The following is a 21426-nucleotide window of genomic DNA, read 5'->3' as shown; positions in this document are numbered from 1 at the left end:
TGGAGGGAGATGCTTGGAGAGCATTGCCACTAGAATAAGAATAACCTGAGCAAAGTTCAGAAACCTCCTACCTCTACTGGTAGCAAAGGGCCTCTCGCTCAGAGTGAAAGGTAGATTGCATGATGCATGTGTGCAAACTGCCATGCTACATGGCAGTGAAACATGGGCCATGACTTCTGAAGACATGCATAGGCTTGAAAGAATGAAGCTAGTATGATCCGCTGGATGTGTAATGTCAGTGTGCACACACGACAGAGTGTAAGTGCCCTGAGAGGAATGTTGGACATAAGAAGCATTGGGATGTGGAGTGCAAGAGAGACGACTGTGCTGATATAGTCATGTGCTGCATATGGATGAGGGGAGCTGTGTGAAGAAGTGTCACTCCCTAACAGTGGAAGGAACCATGGAATGAGGTGGTGAAGCATGACTTTTGAACGTTGGGCCTCACAGAGGCAATGATGAAAGACCGAGACCACTGGAGTATGCTGTGATTGAGAAGACCTGGCAAGTAAAGTGAGATCACAGCTGTAGTCTACACCAGTGTTGGATAACCAGCCTATTTAAAAGGTTCCTTTGAATCGGGCGACATTCCATGCTTGAGGAGATCTATTGAGTCAAGTAAAATCAAAATCAAAAACAAAATCAAATCAAATCACAATCATATGAAATTGCAGTTGTGGCTGATGCCAGTGTCACCTGACTGGCTCTCGTGCTGGTGGCACGCAATAAGCACCATGCCTGCGTGGGTTGTTGCCAGTGCCGCCTGACTGGATCTCCGTGCCAATGACACATAAAAAGCACCCATTACACTCTCAGAGTGGTTGCTGTTAGGAAGGGAATCCAGCTGTAGAAACACTGCTAGATCAGATTGGATCCTGGTGTGGCCTCCTGGCTTGCCAGTCCCCAGTCAAACCATTCAACCCATGCCAGCATGGAAAACGGATGTTAAACAATGATGATGATGATGATGATGATGATGATGATGATGATGATGATACTTCTGAAGACCAGAAGCAAAGTAAAAGAAGAAGATACTGATGTATTGGTTTCAAGTTTTGGCACAAGGCCAGCAACTTCAGAGGAGAGACTAAGTTGATGACATTGACCCTAATGTTCAACTGGTACTTATTTTATTGACCTTGCAAGGATGAAAGGAAAGTCAACCCCAACAGCATTTGAACTCAAAAGACAGACGAAATGCTGCTAAGCATTTTAACCAGTATGCTAACAATTCTGCCAGCTCACCACCCTACAAGATTCTGAAATGCTGGCTCCAAATATTGGCACAAAGCCTGCAATTTTGGGGAAGGGGATAAGTTGATTACATCGGCCCCAGTACTCAACTGACACTTATTTTTTCAACCCTGAAAGGATGAAAGGGAAAATTGATTTTGACAGTATTTGAACTCAGAACATAGAGACAGTTTTCTGCTCTACAAGATACTCAAATATTAATCAAACAACTGAAAAGAGAAAGAGAAAGAGAGAGAGAGAGAGAGAGAAAGAGCAAAGGAGATCCATTATGAGAGGATAAAGTAAAAGACTGACTAGTTGTGAAAATAATCATACAGTGTGTAGCACAGAGTGTGTAAGCAGGGAATAAGAGATGGCAATTCAGTTAGCAACGCCAAGAGAAATTTGAATTCATGAACTGTGGGTTCAGCAGTATTGCCCTCTCTCCTTATATCCAACAACTTCACCTCTCTGGTATCTCTACTTTCAATAAAACTGCCCTCTCTCCTTGTACACAATAACTTCACCTCTCCTTTTGGCTATCAGAAAATCAATAAATCAATGAAAGAACATTACTACTCAGACAATGTGACCAAACCTGAATGGTTTATTTATTTACAGTTCAGTTATTCCAATTTAGAATATAGTAAATATGGTTCAAATGGAAGTGTCTCATGGAAGTGTCTCTTAGACTATCTTATGAAATAGTCACTGAATCTTATCAATTACATACTTACTGACTTGTACAGTTTTTACCATGATACTGTTATATTGTATGTATAACTGATACAGTTTGTCTCTATATATTAGATTATAATAGAGTATATATGTCATCATACATTATTTCTTTGTCACAGGTCATGTTGATTTTAAACAATCCCTTCATCCAGTTGACCATGATCAAAGTGCTGCACTACACTATGATCATTATTTTTTTAATCAAGGACTATATTATCCTATGCCCTTGCACTTCACCAATATCCCATTGTTAATATATTCCTCTCATATATCACAGACTGTTTTATATCCAGAAGTATGATACTAAAAACAAAAGCAAAGAATACACTTTTCTTCCTTTTTACTGGTTTCCATCATTTATTTAAAGTCATGATGGAGCACTGCTTTATTTAGTTGATCATATTGACCCCTGCGCTTATTTCAAGCTAGTGTTTACATCATCAATTTCATATTGTCAACTGCTAAATTACAGAATTACAGAAACCAAGCCAAAAACAGACTATGGAACCTGTTATGGCCCTTGGCCTTGCCAGCTCCTGTTTTGCTATCCAACCCATGCCTGCATGGAAAACAGATGTTAAAATAATGATGATACACACACACACATGTTATATGTAAAGATTATACACACACACATACACACACACACAGAGGTGAAATAAACATCAGAGATGCTATGCCTCTTGCAAAAACTGCAGGAGCCACTCGGAGGTTTTGCAAGCTATCTAAATCCAATGCAATGCTGGAAACACTTCTGCATCATCAGCAGGCATCTCAGGGTCACAAGCATATCACCCCTTAGCCTTTATACTTTACCAAAGTGGGGCAGCAAGTACTGAGCTAGTCTTCATCTACAGAAGAATTCCACTTGCAGTCTCTTATCAACCATAACCATCTTGAGCTAGTTTCAGTTGCCTATGTCCTTGGTGGCTTTCTTCAGTTGTTTGGGTCCCAGGCCTATCTTCAGCAGGAAATAGGACATGGATCTAGATAGAAAGCCATGAGAGTTGACTTCAGTGGGGAATGAGGCCACATGCCAGTGTTTGACAAGGGCTGCATCGACCAAATCCTGATATTTTGAATTCTTTACCTGATGGGAAATATCAAGTCTATCCTCCCAGGGCACTGTGAGTTTGACCACAATGATTGCTTTTGTATTCCTGGAGAGTAGGAATATACATTACAGATAGTGTGTCATCAACCACATGATTCCAGGTTCAGTTCTACTGCATGGCACCTTGGGTGAGTGTCTACTATAGCCACGGACCAACCAAAGCCCTGTGAGTGGATTTGATAGACAGAAACCGAAAGATTCCTGTCATAATAATAATACACACACACACACACACACATAACTGAGCATGTCTTCTACCACTGTTTGACAACTTATGTTGGTGTGCTTATGTCCCTGTAACTTAGTGATTTGGCAAGAGAGCTCAATAGAATAAGTATCAGGCTTTAAAAAAAGTACTAGGGTCAACTCATTTGACAAAAAATTCTTCAAAGAAGTGTTCCAGTGTGGCTGCAGTCTAATGTCTGATACACGTAACAAAAATTAAAAAAATACACACACATACATAGGAACATTTAATGGCATTCTCATAATTTTAAATGCTCACAGATACACACACAGATTAGCTGACAGCAAGACAGTAGTTAATATACAGTCTTTGTTTTAATATTGGTTTCAAATTTTGGCAAAAGGTCAGCAATTTCAAGGAGGGGTAGGTTGATTGCATCAACCCAGTGTCCAATTGGTACTTACTTTATTGACCCCATAAAGATTAAAGGCAAAGTTGACTTTGACTGAATTTGAACTCAGAACATAAGGGCAAATGAAATGCCACTAAGCATTCTGTATGGCATGCAAACAATTCTGCCAAATTACTTCCCTAATCTTTGTTTTAAATATTAAACATTGTTAAGGCAGTGAGCTGGCAGAATCATAAGCATGCCAGGCAAAATGCTTAGCAGCATTTCGTCTGCCGCTACGTTCTGAGTTCAAATTCCGCCGAGGTCGACTTTGCCTTTCATCCTTTTGGGGTCGATTAAATAAGTACCAGTTACGCACTGGAGTCGATGTAATCGACTTAATCCGTTTGTCTGTCCTTGTTTGTCCCCTCTATGTTTAGCCCCCTTGTGGGCAGTAAAGAAATAAACATTTCGTCTACCTTTATGTTTTGAGTTCAAATGCAGCTGGGGTCAACTTTGCCTTTCATCCTTTTAGGGCTCATAAAATAAGTACCAGCTGAACACCGGTGCAGATCTAATTGACGTAACCCCTCGCCTAAACATACTGGCCCAGTGCCAAAATTTGAAACCAAAATTAAACAATGTTCAGGAATATGATTAAACTATCAGGGAGATGTTTCAAATCCAGCTATGCATTGGAGACAGAAATATAAGTGCTATATAAATAGGTTTTGCTATTTTAACATTCCTCTGGAGCTTTTAATCACAAGGAATGATGTAAGTTTTATGTATAGACGGTAACTGTCTTAAAAGGATTATCATATAAAATTTACAAAAGGTGTAGCTAGATGCTATACAAAGACTGAACTTTTAGCAGTGCTTTACAAAGACTGTGATCTTTTAGCAGTATAAAGGATAAGACAGACATTTTGATATTCAATTTGCACTGAATAGTTTTAACATTGTTGTGTGTGTGTATATTTGAACACGACACTTGACTGTTAAGTACTGACTAGGATGCTTTTTAATATTCTAATGTGATATCTTATATATAACTGACATGGTGTGTGGGTGCATATATATATATATATATATATATATATATATATATACATACAAGCATACATGCATATATATACATATAGACGTATACTCACATACATCTATATATATCAGGTAATCCCATAAGTTCTGTCCGATTTTACCTTTTCTAAAATTGAATGAAATTTAATAGTATTTTAGAATGTCTAATGGAATTAAAAATGATTTTTATGCATTTGTGTACATTTAAACTAATTAAATATTATTTTACAGAATAATAGAATTAAAATTTCTTTGATTAAAACCCTTTCTAGCATGAAAGTATCCTTTTTTTTTCTTTTTTTTTTTATTTATTTTTTAAATTTATTTACGGCCTCAAACATCTCATAATACCTTCGCGCTTTAGTTTGCCCCCTATTATTTATCTTGTTTCTCTCCATGAAATTCAATTGAATTCAGTTGTTGTCTTAAATTCATGCTTATTCATTTTCTAAGCTTCCTAAATTCATGCTACGTTATATTCTAATCACCCAGAATTCATTGCTCTTTTAAAAATTACGATTTATGCATTGTTGTCTCTCAAATATTTAAAATCTACAATTAAGAGCCCTATCTACTCGCTGGCGGTACCTACCCACCACTACCCATTTTCCTTTATTCAAAAATTCTTATCGCTCCTTAAAATTATGGCTTTTAAGTGTTGATTTCTCAGCCCAAGAATTACAGCGTGATGTGCTGCTTGACTGGTCCCCCCTCTCTCTCTCTCTCTCTCTTTATATATATATATGATGATGATGATGATGATCTTTTCTCCCGCCATGCCTCTGTCTACCCCTCCATCCTCTCTCTCTCTTTCGTAGTTTTTCCTTAAGGTCTTCAGGTTCTGGCTATATATAAATGAGAAACCCATTCTAAATTATCTCGCTGACATACTACGACGAAATATCCACGATGCAGATAAGATAGAGATTTTTTTATTTATTTACGGCCTCAAACATCTCATAATACCTTCGCGCTTTAGTTTGCCCCCTATTATTTATCTTGTTTCTCTCCATGAAATTCAAGTGAATTCAGTTGTTGTCTTAAATTCATGCTTATTCATTTTCTAAGTTTCCTAAATTCATGCTACGTTATATTCTAATCACCCAGAATTCATTGCTCTTTTAAAAATTACGATTTATGCATTGTTGTCTCTCAAATATTTAAAATCTACAATTAAGGGCCCTATCTACTCGCTGGCGGTAACCCGCCCTCCCACCCCCTCCACCGGAAGTTCATTCCTCTGTCATCCCACCCCCTCCACCGGAAGTTCATTCCTCTGTCATCCCACCCCCTCCACCGGAAGTTCATTTCTCTGTCATCCCACCCCCTCCACCGGAAGTTCATTCCTCTGTCATCCCGCCCCCTCCACCGGAAGTTCATTCCTCTGTCATCCTGTCAACCTCGGCTGTCTCCCGGAACCCATCTAGTGGCCTTGGCCATCCTCTCCCCTACCTTTGGGTAGCGCATTAAGGTTGAGAAATGTTTGCAGGTTGTAGGTACTGTTTTGCTTATGAATTCTTCCAATTGCAAGTTTTCTTTTCAGGTACACGACACTGCTTTTCCCCTTCCCAGGCTACAGGCCCACACCCCCAACACCCATACTGTTAGGATTGGCACTCTCAACGTCGGCACGCTGAAAGGTAGATCTGGTGAAATTGTTGAGATGCTTGAACGGAGATGCGTAGATATGTGCTGCATCCAGGAAGTAAGATGGAGAGGAGGTTCTGCAAGGTTCCTCACAGGCAAAGAACACAGGTACAAGATTTTCTGGGCAGGGAACACTGACGGGGTCAGGGGCGTAGGAATACTTCTAGCGGAGAAATGGGTGGATACGGTAATCGAGGTCGTTAGAGTAAGTGACAGAGTACTTAAGATCAGACTAGTGCTTCATCATAGATTAGCTACTGTCATCTCAGCCTATGCACCTCAACCTGGGCTACCAGATGGTCTGAAAGACCAATTCTATGACACCCTCTTGCAAACTACCTCGTCGACGAGTGACAGGGACCTTCTCTTTGTGGCTGGAGACTTCAACGGTCATGTCGGACGTCGTGCTGGGGGCTTCCATGGCATACATGGAGGCTATGGCTTCGGTTCCCGCAACGAGGAGGGAACCAGACTGCTGGAGTTCTGTGATGCAACCAATCTTATGGTCTGCAATACCAACTTCAGGAAACCTGCCAGTCACCTAGTCACCTACCGCTCCGGCAGACACTCTAGCCAAATCGACTACATCCTCGCCAGAAATAGGGAAAGAGGGCGGCTTATAAATGCCAAAACCTACCCTGGCGAAGAATGTACCCCACAACATAGATTAGTAGTTAGCGACTTTGGGATCAAGGCAAAATGGGTGCCCAGAATTAGACAGGCTTGGAGAAGAAGGGTGTGGAAGCTTAAAGACCCTGCAAACGGACAGAGACTTAGAGACAAGTTACTTGAAGCATTTAACGAAATAGAAGGGGATATAGCATCATACAACGTGGAAGACAATTGGAGATTTCTGCGGGACAACCTGTTGAAAGCCACCGACCAGATTTGTGGGTGGTGTAAGGTCCCCTCCCAACCCAGAGTAACGTGGTGGTGGAACAAGGAGGTAGACAGGGCTATTAGACAAAAGAAACAGGCTTGGAAGGACTGGAAGAACGGTGGTAGCAGGGAATTGTACCAATGTGCCAGAAGGGAGGCTAGGCGACAGGTTTATTTAGCCAGAGGGGAAGCAGATAAGGAAAGATTTGCCAATGTTCTGCGCCGTGAGGACCAAAGACTCGAGGTATTTCGTGTTGCAAGACAGTGTAGGAGAGAGAATAGTGATGTTGTAGGAGAGAAATGTGTTCGCATGGATGATGGTACGCTTGCATTAAATGAGGATGCAAAGAAAGAGGTCTGGAGATGCCACTACGATAGATTGCTTAATAAAGAGAATGAATGGGAGAAAGAGAGCCTGCCTTATGTCGACCCAATAGAGGGACCAGCTATCCGAGTTGATAGTACCAGGGTAGATAAAGCAATTAAGAGTATGAAGACCGGGAAAGCCCCCGGCCCATCAGGAATCACTGCAGAGATGCTCAAAATATCTGGCAGTGTTGGCTATAGCCTAGTCACCCGTATTACGAACCAGGTGATACACGAAGGAGTCATACCCTATGACTGGTGTAGCAGCATCATAGTCAACTGCTACAAAGGTAAAGGGGACGCTTTAGATACAAATAATTACAGAGGCATCAAGCTGTTAGATCAGGTTATGAAAGTTACAGAGAGGGTCATAGCCCAACTAATTAGGGAGCGAATCAATTTAGATGAGATGCAGTTTGGGTTCGTGCCAGGTAAAAGCACTACTGATGCCTTATTTCTAGTGAGACAGTTGCAGGAGAAATACCTAGCTAAGGATAAACCTCTGTACCTGGCTTTCGTTGACATGGAGAAAGCCTTTGACAGGGTCCCCCGATCCCTTATCTGGTGGTCAATGAGGAAACTTGGGATAGAAGAATGGTTAGTGAGAGCTGTGCGAGCCATGTACAGAGATGCTGCCAGTAAGGTGAGGGTTGGAAATGAGTACAGCAATGAATTCCGGGTAGAGGTAGGGGTCCACCAAGGTTCCGTCCTCGGCCCCCTATTATTTACCATAGTCCTCCAGGCAATCACAGAGGAGTTCAAGACAGGTTGCCCCTGGGAGCTCCTCTATGCTGATGACCTTGCCCTAATTGCGGAGTCACTATCAGAACTAGAGGAGAAGTTTCAGGTGTGGAAGCAAGGTCTAGAATTGAAGGGCCTTAGAGTCAACCTAGCTAAAACCAAAATCCTAATAAGTAGGAAGGTAGATAAAAGACAAACCCCTTCAGGTAGATGGCCCTGCTCAGTATGTAGAAAAGGAGTAGGTAGTAACTCTATAAGATGTACCCGGTGCAAGCTATGGACACATAAGAGGTGCAGCAACATCAAAGGCAGGTTAACTAGCAAGTTAGTTTTTGTTTGTGGCAGATGTTCAGGTGCAATAAAGACTGCAAACAAACAGGAAACAACTTCTATCTCATTCCAGGGTGAAAAACTAGAGGTAGTCGATAGCTTCCGCTATCTGGGCGACCAAGTTAGTAGTGGGGGTGGGTGCGCTGAAAGTGTAGCTGCTAGAATAAGAATAGCCTGGGCAAAGTTTAGAGAGCTCTTACCCCTGCTGGCGACAAAGGGACTCTCACTCAGAGTAAAAGGCAGACTGTATGACGCATGCGTACGAACAACCATGCTACATGGCAGTGAAACATGGGCTGTAACTGCTGAGGACATACGTAAGCTCGCAAGGAATGAAGCCAGTATGCTCCGTTGGATGTGTAATGTCAATGTGAATACCCGTCAGAGTGTAAGTATCTTGAGAGAAAAGCTGAACATTAGAAGCATCAGTTGTGGCGTGCAAGAGAGACGATTGCGCTGGTATGGACATGTGGTGAGAATGGAGGAGGATAGCTGCGTGAAAAAGTGCCACACCCTAACAGTTGAGGGAACCCGTGGAAGAGGTAGGCCCAGGAAGACCTGGGCTGAGGTGGTGAGGCAAGACCTTCGTACATTGGGCCTCACCGAGGCGATGACTACGGACCGAGACCTTTGGAAATGGGCTGTGCGTGAGAAGACCCGGCAAGCCAAGTAAGATCGTTGCCAGTGCCCCTGGACTGGTTCCTGTGCGGGTGGCACATGAGATGCACCATTTTGAGCGTGGCCGTTCCCAGTACCGCCTGACTGGCTCCTGTAGGATTTTCGAGCGAGATCGTTGCCAGTGCCCCTGGACTGGCTTGTGCGGGTGGCACATAAAAGACACCATTTCGAGCGTGGCCGTTTTCGTGCGGGTGACACGTAAAAGCACCCACTACACTCTCTGAGTGGTTGGCGTTAGGAAGGGCATCCAGCTGTAGAAACTCTGCCAAATCAGACTGGAGCCTGGTGTTGCCATCCGGTTTCACCAGTCCTCAGTCAAATCGTCCAACCCATGCTAGCATGGAAAGCGGACGTTAAACGATGATGATGATGATGATGAATGCTTTATGAGTACAAAAAAGGAAACTCCGCAGCTGAAGCAGCTTGAAACACACACTCAGTTTATGGGAAAGAATACTTGAATGAAAGAACTTGCAGATGGTTTGTAAGGTTAGGATTGGCAATGAGTTTAGTAAAGAGTTCTGGGTAGAAGTAGGGGTCCACTAAGGATCAGCCCTCAGTCCCCTTTTATTCGTCATAGTCCTCCAGGCAATAACAGAGGAATTGAAGACAGGTTTCCGCTGGGAGCTCCTCTATGCTGATGACCTTGCTCTCATAGCAGAATCACTACCAGAACTAGAGAAGAAATTTCAGGTGTGGAAGCAAGGTTTAGAATCAAAAGGCCTTAGAGTCAATGTTGCAAAGACCAAAGTTGTAGTAAGTAGGAAGGCAAACTCATCACACACCCCTTCAGGTAGGTGGCCCTACTCAATCTGTAGAAAAGGTGTAGGTAGAAACTCCATAAGATGTACCCAGAGTAAGCTATGGACACATAAGAGGTGCAGTAACATCAAAGGAAGATTAACCGGGAAGATAGCTTTCATGTGCAGCATATGTACAGGGGCAATAAACACCACAGATACTCAGAAAACAGATTCCATCACATGCCAGGGGGAGAAACTAGAAGTAGATAACTTCTGCTATCTGGGTGACCAAGTTAGTAGTGGAGGTGGATGCTCAGAGAGTATTACCACTAGAATAAGAATAGCCTGGGCAAAGTTTAGAAAGCATCTATGCATACTGGTGACAAAGGTCTTCTTGCTCAGAGTGAAACGTAGATTGTACGATGCATGTGTAGGCTTGAAAGAAATGAAGCTAGCATGATCCGCTGGATGTGTAATGTCAGTGTGCACACACGACAGAGTGTAAGCGCCCTGAGAGAAATGTTGGACATAAGAAGCATCGGATGTGGAGTGCAAGAGAGATGTTTGCGCTGGTATGGTCATGTACTACAGATGGATGAGGAGAGCTGTGTGAAAAAGTGCCACTCCCAAACAGTTGCAGGAATCCAGGGTAGAGGGTGACCCAAGAAGACATGGGATGAGGTAATGAATCATGACCGTCGAACGTTGGGCCTCACAGAGGCAATGACGAAAGACCGAAACCTCTGGAGATATGCTGTGACTGTGAAGACCCAACAAATAAAGTGAGTTCACAGCTATATCCTACACCAGCTTCGCATAACCAGCCCCAGCCCATTCAAAAGTACCTTGGATCGTAGGGCGACATGCTGTGCTTGATATCTATTGAGTTAAGTACATCAACATCAAAATGAAAATCAAACGGAAATTGCAGTTGTGAGCCCCATGCCGGTGGCATGTAAAAAGCACCATCCGAATGTGGCTTATGCCAGTGCCGCCTTGACTGGCTTTCGTGCTGGTGGCACGTAAAAAGCACCAACTGATCATGGCCATTGCCAGCCTCCTCTGGCCCCTGTGTCAGTGGCACATAAAAAGCACCCACTACACTCACGGAGTGGTTGGCATTAGGAAGAGCATCCAGCTGTAGAAACATTGCCAGATCAGACTGGAGCCTGGTGCAGCCTCCTAACCTCCCAGACCCCTGTCGAACCGTCCAACCCATGCTAGCATGGAAAACAGACGTTAAACGATGATGATGATGATTTACAAAGATATATTACAAAAAGCAAACAAACCAGTGCACTTACCAGTACTTTAAGGTACGGTAATGAATTTCCGGTTGACTTGATTTGTATTCCTTTGTAGCATTGGTGATGGCGATGAAACTTACCTATCCCAGTCCAAGATGATTCTGAATAAATGCACTTATGCCCCCCCCCCCCATATGAAATAATTTTTCATATTCCATTTTAATTTACTTGTTACCCAATAAATGCATTTTATCAATCACATTCAAGAATAAAGCACAGCTCTCCCTTTCTCATTTTCCTATGTTGCAAGATAAGTCAAACATCTGGGTCACCAAACAACAATTGTTTACGTTGTAGACCTGGGAATTACCGAACTTGTAGGTGATTCGTGGTAAATCAGAGGGTGAGTGGAAATTGCGATCAGCTGTCAATTATAGTGCATTTGTTGGACAAAAGGTAAGGCTTTACAGAAATTCTCACTACTTTTCTACTAGCACACATCCTGCTTCTACAGGGCTGCAGCACCATCAAAGCAGAAGCTGAGATTGAGACGACACCAGTGCACACTGGCTTGAAATGCATAATGTTATAAGAGCGTATGATGAACAAAATGGACGATGACACTGAAATAAGAATATTTAAACAGATTTTTTGTACTAGTTTTAATGGCAAGAATTGTAAGGGGAGCTGGTACCATGTGAATCTTGGATAATTACATGAAATAATTTTGGGGTTTTAGACCGACTTTTCCTTGTACCAGTGTATAAACCGCACCTCATTTTCCTGGATTTTCCTGCCAGAAAAAAAGTGCGGTTGATACACCAGCAAATACGGTGTGTATATATATATATATATATATATATGTATATATATATATATATATATATATATATATATACACACACACACAAGGTCTGATCAATAAGTATTCGGATTGTTACCATAGTAACAAAACTAATGCCCACAGAGTGAAGCTGCTTGTCAAAGATTGATCTTGAACTCTGCTGAGCGTGTGCACTAAGTTTAAACATTCTAGCTCACTTCCACTGTTTACAACAGTGCTTGGAAGGAAGATGTACAGCACGTGATTGTCGCATTGACCATGACAGAGAAAGTTGTCATGGCGATACCTGCTCAGAAGCCTACACAAAGTTGCAGAAAGTGTATGATCCATATACAAGTGTATGAGTGGTTTAGACATTTCCAAGATGGCCAAAATAATATTGATATTGACATTTTGGGAGATCTGCCACCAGCAGAACTGAGAAAAACATCACAGATGTGTGTGCAGCCGTGAGGGGAAATTGTTGAATCACCATCCGTGAGTTATCAGAGGATGTGCAGATTAGTTACAGTTCAGTTCAGTCCATTAGCACTGCAGATTTAGGTATGTGACATATGCTTGACAAGTTTGTGCCAAAAACTGCTTTCGGCTGACCAAAATGACACACTGGTTTCAGTTGCACAAGATCTTGATTGTGTTGAGAACAATGAAAACTTTTTAAAAACTTTGCATAGCCCTCTGAGCAGGTATTGCTAAGCTTTTGGCAAAATTTGTTGCAGATTCTCTGCTCAACTTTCTCTGTCATGGTCAATGCAATGATCACATGCTACACACCTTCTTTCCAAGCACTGCTGTAAACAGTGGAAGTGAGTTAGAAACATTAAAACTTAGTGTGCATGCACAGCAGAATTCAAGGTCAATCTGTGCCAAGTAGCTTCACTCTCCATGCTTTAGTTTCTTTACTATAGTAATAGTCCAGATACTTATTGATCAGACCACATACATGAGTGTGTGTGTGTGTGTGTTTATGCTCACACTCCCTGCAAATGTTATACATATAGTACCACTACACAAATTCCATTTCCACAAGAACATCAACCTTAAGGACACCCACATTTCCCGGAAACTCTTACTGACTTACAACATTACTACCCCAGTGGCAATGTTTTGGTATCAAGGAACATAGCTCTTAACTCAATCCCCTACTCATCTCATTTCATCATCTTTCTCATAGCAACCACAAACCAGATGTGTTTATTCACTTACAACGATAGAGAGCACTCGCCGTATTTCATTCCAGATGGCTACTTCTGATGAGCATGGGGTTACATAACTGGACTGTTACCTAACACTCCATTGAATCCCTAGTGTGAAACTGATTGGTTAAGATTGGCTGTAATGAATATATAATACTGTACATTTCGAATAAAATATATATCAACCGCACATTCCAGAGCCAAGTTTTCAATCCAGAGCCTCGTTTTCATTCCAGAGCCTCGTTTTCAATCCAGAGCCTCGTTTTCATTCCAGAGCCTCGTTTTCATTCCTGAGCCTCGTTTTCAATCCAGAGCCTCGTTTTCATTCCACACCATTTTGAGCATGGCTGTTGCCAGTACCGTGTGACTGGCCTTCGTGCCGGTGGCACGTAAAAGCACCCACTACACTCTCGGAGTGGTTGGCGTTAGGAAGGGCATCCAGCTGTAGAAACTCTGCCAAATTAGATTGGAGCCTGGTGTTGCCATCCGGTTTCACCAGTCCTCAGTCAAATCGTCCAACCCATGCTAGCATGGAAGGCGGACGTTAAACGATGATGATGATGATGATATGTGTGTGTGTATACACATGAGATGGTGAAGCATGATCTACAAATGTTGGGCCTAACAAAGGTGATGATAAGTGACTGAGACCTTTAGTGTTATGCTGTGCTTTAGAAGACTCATCAAGCCAAGTGAAATCATACTTGCGGCCGTTGCTAGTGTCATGTGAATGGCACCCATGAAATTGTAATCGTGGTCATTGCTGGTAGCATGATCTTCAAATGTATGGCCTCACGGAGACAATGGACAAATGACTGAAACCTTTTGCAATGTGCTGTGCTTGAGAAGACTTACCAAGCCAAGTAAAATCCTAGTCATAGCTGTTGCCAGTATCATGCAAATGGCACCCATGGAATCGTAGTTGTGGCCATTGCTTGTGTCATGTAAATGGCACCTGTGCCGGTGGCAAGTAAAAAGTACCCCTTACACTTTCAGAGTGTTGGTGTTCGGATGGGCATCCAGCCATAGAAACCCTGCCAAACCAGACTGGAACTTGGTGCAACCCTCCAGCTTACCCAGTCAAACCGTCTGATCCATGCCAGCATGGGAAGCGGACATTAAATTATGATGATGATGATGTGTATGTGTGTGTATGTATGTATGTATGTATGTATGTATGTATGTGTGTGTGTGTGTGTATATATATATATATATATATATATATATATATACACACACACACACACACACACGCACATACGTTTGTATAGTATATTATAACAGATTCAACATCTTCATATGTTATCATATAATGTTATTTGTTGTGGCACTAATGGCAATGGTGGTGGTGTTTCAGTCCAGATCAGTCTTGATCAACCAGACATATGACTAAGAGTGTTTCGGTTGTAATCATCCAATCTTTATTTTTCTATGTATATCAAGAACTACATCATCCACTCTCACCTTATCAGAGTTGAGTGTGACCTGGGGGAACAAATGAGAAAATTAGAAAACTGTGTCAGCTTACCGATTTAAACCAGAGTTTACATCGTTTTCATCCAGGAAGAACTGAGTTCCTAAGTCAGTTACTGTAGCAACTTTATCATCATGAATTGTAAGAGACTAGAGGAAAAAAATGGAAAATAACAAGAATAATATAAATGCAGTACAAAATAAATTGTGAGAATTTAGTCGTTATTTAGGATTTATTATAACGATCTGATCTGAGGTGTTAGAAAAAGAAGTTCAAACTGAAAGATAATAATAATTGTTTCTAATTTAGGCATAAGGTGTGCAATTTTGAGGAGATGAAGTAAATTGATACTTCACACCCAGTATTTGATTAGTACTAGCCATATTCTATTTATGGATGATTTTTAAAGTTTGGAAGTGAGAAAACTAGAAAGATTCTTTGGTTAAAACTATTTATTTAACAAAACCATTGGAATGGAATTAGAGATAACATGTTGTGGTATGCTTATAATGAAAAGAAGGAAAGATGGTATCAGCATATGGGATTGTGTTATGTGATATGCAGCAATGAAGGGTATCAAAGACAATGGATAGAAATATTTAGGAAAACTTTGAAATCAACAGCATCAAAGAGATTTGAATGAAGGGATAATTTGCAAAAGAATACCAGAAAAGTGATGCTGAAGTAAAAATTAAATGGAAGAAACAATATAAATACACAAGTGATTTCAAGAATGAGGTATGGATGAAGGATACTCAAAAGGAAATAAGGAAGAACTTCAGAAGTTAGACAGGAAGATGTGGAGGATTTAATAGAAAAACCAACATAGACTTTATCTGGTCAGGAAATATGGAAGAAATTGAATCAATTGTGAAGAATTTATAAGAAATAAAAAGAACCATTTGGAATGGTATGTGGCAAATAACTCAACACAATTGTTGGTTGGTGTTTATGGTCTTTAGTGTAGTAGAAACTGCAGACTACATTGATAAGGAAGAATATAAGAGGATCAGGACAGAGGTAAAAAAGACATATGTTGGAATGGAAAAGTAATGTTTGAACAGTTTATCAGAGATAAGAGCAATGTTCTAGATAAACATGAGACAAGGTTTTTTTTCTCTTGTTTTTTCCTTCATCTTTTCTGGATTGATGAAACAAATCACTAGTCAATTACTGGAAGTAATGGAGTCAGCTAACCCCTCCTCTCAAAATTTTTGGCTTTGTGCCTAAATTAGGAACTGATTATATGCATACATTGCTACATATACTTACATGCATAAGTATGTGTGGCAATGCATGATTTCTTTCCTTGTTTTCATCGCCTCTCATCAACTTTTTAAAAATCTACTGGCGTAATTTACTCCTAGCTTTGACTATTGACCCCCAACAAACATACTTCTACACTGACATTTGTTTTTCTAGATACCTCTCTGTCGTACATCCTTCTCCCTTATTTCACACTATTATTATATAATAATGTTTTTCCTCATTCTTGCTATTCCCAGTCTATCTACCAACACAATAAGATATTTCTTTTCCCTCAAGAGCCAAGAGGTCTGTGCACTGCACTTATCAAATAGTTTGATAAGTGCAATGAGTAGAACAAAATTCTTGGCCCTTCAGTTACTTACGTAATTTTACAGCTAAATAAAAAAAAAGTACTCTTATATATTTGATCCTATTTCTCCTCTTTGTTCCACCAGACATATTTTTTTCTTTTTTCCTTCTTTTTTCTTTAATAGTCACTTCAGATGTCAAAAATTTCTTAAATTCTTTATTTATAGCTATGAGGCTATATATAATATGTGATAAAGACATTGATCCTTTGACACAAAGCCTATCCACCATGATGATACATATCAGTTAGCATGGACATATAGTATCAGACATTATATGGTGACTTGAAAAATCTCAAAGCATTCCAAGTAGCATGTCGACTTGCAATCATGAGTGAAAATTGACATTTACTGTCTAGACGAATTCTCCAACATGAACATACTGTAGAATACCAGGAATCTTCTCTAAGGTCATTCCTTAACAAATGAAATAAGAAAAGATGGAAATGAGCTAGCCATTTAGACATAAATGTAAAAGTCAGATCTAAAAGTTGGAACTGTAGCATTAAACTATGCAGCACAATAACAAAAACTTAAAACAAATATGTAAAATGTCACTTTGATAAGAATGTCGAATGACTATTGTATGTAAACTCTGAGAAGAAAAAGGTGAAAGTATTATCTACAGAGTGAGGAGTGAATGTAACAGAGTTACATAAAGAAAACATAAAAGGAGGCATGACAACATTGCAGGCATTGTTCATTGGGAACTGTGTAAAAATTGTAATAGGTATACACACACATATACATAATACACAGTAAATAGCACTGCAAGACAATGCACACATAGTATAGAGTATTTTCAAAACGCCTAAAGTTCAAGGAGCTGCACATGGTTTTGTAGTGAAAGCAAATAGTAAAACTAAAACAAATAATAATAATAATAATAATAATAATAATAATAATAATAATAATAATAATAAGAAGAAGAAGAAGAAGAAGAAGAAGAAGAAGAAGAAGATCTACTACTACTACTACTAATAATAATAATAATAATAATGATGATGATAATAATAATAATAATAATGATGATAATAATAATAATAATAATAATAATAATAATAATGATGATAATGATAATAATAACGATAATGATTTCAAATTTTGGCTCAAGTCCAGTAATTTGATTACACTGACCAGCATTTCACTGGTACTTATTTTACCAACTCTGAAAGGATGAGTCAGAGTCACCCTCGGTGGAAGTTGAACTCAGAATGCAAAGCTAGAAGAAATGCTGCTAAGCATTTTGTCTGGCATGCTACACTTCTGCCAGCTTGCTGACTTAATAATAATCATAATAATAATTATAAGCTTCAAAATAAGTGAATTGCAAAAATCATATTTATGGGTATCATATATTTCACATAAATTCCTTTCCATGTAAATGCAGCCTTACTCATTCAGCATTATATTTTTTTTATTACACAAGTATCAGGGTTTTTTCATTTTTTAATTGCATGGCACCACATCTGTTATCATCTTTTGATGTAACATCTCTTAACATCTGTGATTGAGGCTTGGGTGCAGCATGTATAAATTAACGCAAATGCAAAAACACAATACTAATAGCAATAGTAATCCTTTCTACTATAGCCACAAGACCTGAAGATTTTGGGGGGAGGGGACTAGTTGATTTCATTGACTCCAGTACTCAACTAGTACTTATTTTATTGACCTGAAAGGATGAAAGGCAAAGATGACCTTAGGATGTAAGGACAGATGAACTGCTGCTAAGCTTCTTATCCAGTGTGTTAGCAATTCTGCTAGCTTGCAGCTTCATAATAATAATAATCCTTTCTACTATTGGCACAAAGCCTGAAATTGTATCGGAGGGGACTAGTCGATTACACTGACCCTAGTGTTTCACTGTTTCACTGTTTCACTTAATTTATCAACCCTGAAAAGATGAAAAGCAAAGTCAACCTCAGCAGAATTTGAACTCAAAACATAGCAACAGGAAAAATACTGCTAAGCATTTCATCCAGCATGCCAATGATTCTGCCAGCTTGCTACCTTAATAATAATAAGTGTTTCTAACACAGGAGTAAGGACAGAAATTTTGGAGGAGAAGAATAGTCAATTAAATTAACTCCTGTACTTCAATCTTATTGGTATTTTATTTTTTCAAACCCATAAGTCTTCATTCTGATCTCTCTCTCTCTCTCTCTCTTTCTCTCTCTCACATTGGGTAACCTTGTACCTCCTCTACAATAAGACGACTGTTTCTCTCTCTCTGTGCCTCACTATAAACTTTCATCGTCCGACACAAGATCATCTCCTTCAATGTCCCCTTCCTTCTCAAAACAGTTTTTTTTTTTGTCTCACAAGTAATTGGTGACCCTGTCAGTGCAGATGCCACTTAAAAGCACCCAGTCCACAGCGTAAAATGGTTGGCATTTGGAAGGACATCCAGCTATAAAAACCTAACCAAAACTGACCATGCCTGTGCTTGTGCCACGTAAAAAGCACTAAGTCCACTCTGCTGAGTGGTTAGTGTGAGGAAGGGCATCTAGCTGTAAAAATCCTGCCAAAACAGTTACAGAAGTCTAGTGCAGGCTTCTGCCTGGCCAGCTCTTGTCAAACCATCCCACCCATGCCAGCATGGAAGCTGGACATTAAACGATGATGATGATGATAAGGATGAAAGCAAGTTGATATCAATGGGATTTAAATTCAAAATATAAAGAACTGTAACTAAATACGGCAAAGTATTTCATCTGATGTTCCAACAATTCTACCATTCCACCGTTCTTAATAATAATAACATTAATAATAATCCTTTCCACTGTAGATACAAGGCCTGAAATTTTGTTGGGTGTGAACAAGTCAATTTTATCAATCCCAGTTCACTTATTTCATCAACTTCAAAAAAGATGAAAGACAAAGTTGACTTTGACAGAATTTGAACTTAAATCATAAAGAATAAGTATCACTAAATATTTTGTCTGAAACACTAATGATTCTGTTAGTTCACCACCACCACCACCATAATAATAATAATGATTTCAAATTTTGGTACAAGGCCAGTAACTTCAGGGGAGGGGATAAGTCAATTACAAAAATCCCAGTATTCTACTGGTACTTATTTCATTGACCTTGAAAGAATGACAAGCAAAATTGACATTGGCAGAATTTGAACTCAGAATGTAAAGATGGATTTAAACGTTGCTAAGTATTTTGCTCAGCATGTTAATTATTCAGCCAGCTTGCTGCCTTAACAATAATTATAATAATAATAATGATAATAATAATCCTTTCTACTAAAGGCACAAGACCTGAAATTTGGGGAGAGGGGACTAGTCATTTACATCAACTCCAGTGCTTCACTGGTACTTATTTTATCATCCCTGAAAGGACGAAAGGCAAAGTTGACCATGGTAGAATTTGAACTCAGAATGTAAAGACAGATGAAATACTGCTAAGCATTTCACCCGGCATGCTAACGATTCTGCCAGCTCACCACCTAATAATAATAATAATCCTTTCTACTATAGGCACAAGGCCTGAAATTTTGGGGGAGGAGGCCAGTCGAGTAGATCGACCTCAGTATGCAACTGGTACTTAATTTATCGACCCTGAAAGAATGAAAGGTAAAGTTGATCTTGGCAAAATTTGAACTCAGAATGTAGCAACGGGAGAAATACCACTAAGGATTTCGTCCAGCGTGCTAACAATTCTACCAGCTCGACACCTTAATAATAATAATCAGCAGGAAGGTGCCAGGGCATGATAAGATCCCCAATTCCTGGCTAAAATATTTAACAAGGATACATAAGGTGCTGGCAGAGAAGTTCAATGAGATGCTAACAGAACCAGAGACAACACCTGAATGCCTCACAGAAAGGAAAACCATTCTAATTCTCAAATCCACTGAAACGACAAACCCACAGAACTACAGACCCATAACATGTCTCCCTACAAGCTGCAAAGCCTTAATTGCAATAATATTGCAAACAATGGCAGACATCTAGAAGAAAACAGTCTGTTTCCAGAAGAGCAGAAAGGATGCTGCAAAGGCTCATATGGCTGTGAAAATCAACTACTGACCAACAAAGGCCATAACTGAAGACTGCCAAAAGAAAAAGAAGGGTCTAAGTATGGCTTGAATCGATTACAAGACGGCTTTTAACAGTATCCCCCACACATGGATCCTAAAAAAAACTAGCCATGAAAAAGAAGTACCAAAACTAATAAAATAATATAAAACATGCCATGAATGAATGGCAAACAGTTCTGCAGCTATAGACAAAAGAATCATAAAAACTAAAGCCAACCCCATTAGAAGAGCAATGTTCCAAGGAGATTCACTCTCTCCACTCCTTTTCTGTCTGGCACTAACACTTTTAACTGACATGTTAAACAAAACTGGATGTGGATACAACTGCTATGGTAAAACAATCAGCCATCTCTAGTATATGGATGACCTAAAACTATGCAACAAATGATAAACTGGAAACATTACTAAAGATAATGCATGGATTTACCAAAGAAATAAAATTGAAATTTGGCTTAGAAAAATGTGCTAAAGCAACCTTGAAAAGAGGAAAACTAGTTATGAGTAACAATATCACACTAGATAAAGAAAATGAAATAAGAGAATTAGACCTAACAAAGACATACAAATACTTAGGAATCAATGAATTTGATACAATACAACACACACAAATGAGAGAGAAGCTACAGAATGAACACTATCGATGAGTTAGATTAATAATAAAAGTAGAGCTCAATGCGAAAATCAAGATAACAGGTATCAATACTCTTGCTATCCTAGTTATAAGTTACACTCATATATATTTGAATAAATTTTTATATATAATTAGTGTTTGTTTTATTAATGCATTAACAAAGTAAGTTAAAGCACAAAGGGATTGAACCTAGAACCTTGAGACAGTGTAAATAGTCCATTACACCTGATT

General features: G+C 39.7%; 1 protein-coding gene across 5 annotated transcripts in view; it reads right to left on the bottom strand.

Moving 5' to 3' along the window:
- The window catches only part of LOC106882356 (ubiquitin-like modifier-activating enzyme 6), a 417419-nt gene that overhangs the window by 104356 nt on the left and 291637 nt on the right, over positions 1-21426 (bottom strand). For all 5 annotated transcript variants that reach the window (XM_089358757.1, XM_089358755.1, XM_089358756.1 and 2 more), the window contains one exon: positions 14946-15040. In XM_089358757.1, coding sequence (XP_089214883.1) covers positions 14946-15040 — 95 coding nt within the window. The remainder of the gene's footprint in view (positions 1-14945; positions 15041-21426) is intronic.

This window comes from Octopus bimaculoides, chromosome 10 (assembly GCF_046866305.1).
Source record: "Octopus bimaculoides isolate indiv1 chromosome 10, ASM4686630v1, whole genome shotgun sequence".
NCBI classification, from domain to species: Eukaryota; Metazoa; Mollusca; class Cephalopoda; order Octopoda; family Octopodidae; genus Octopus; species Octopus bimaculoides.
Note: the sequence above shows the minus strand (reverse complement) of the source record. Positions and strands in the feature narration are given on the sequence as shown.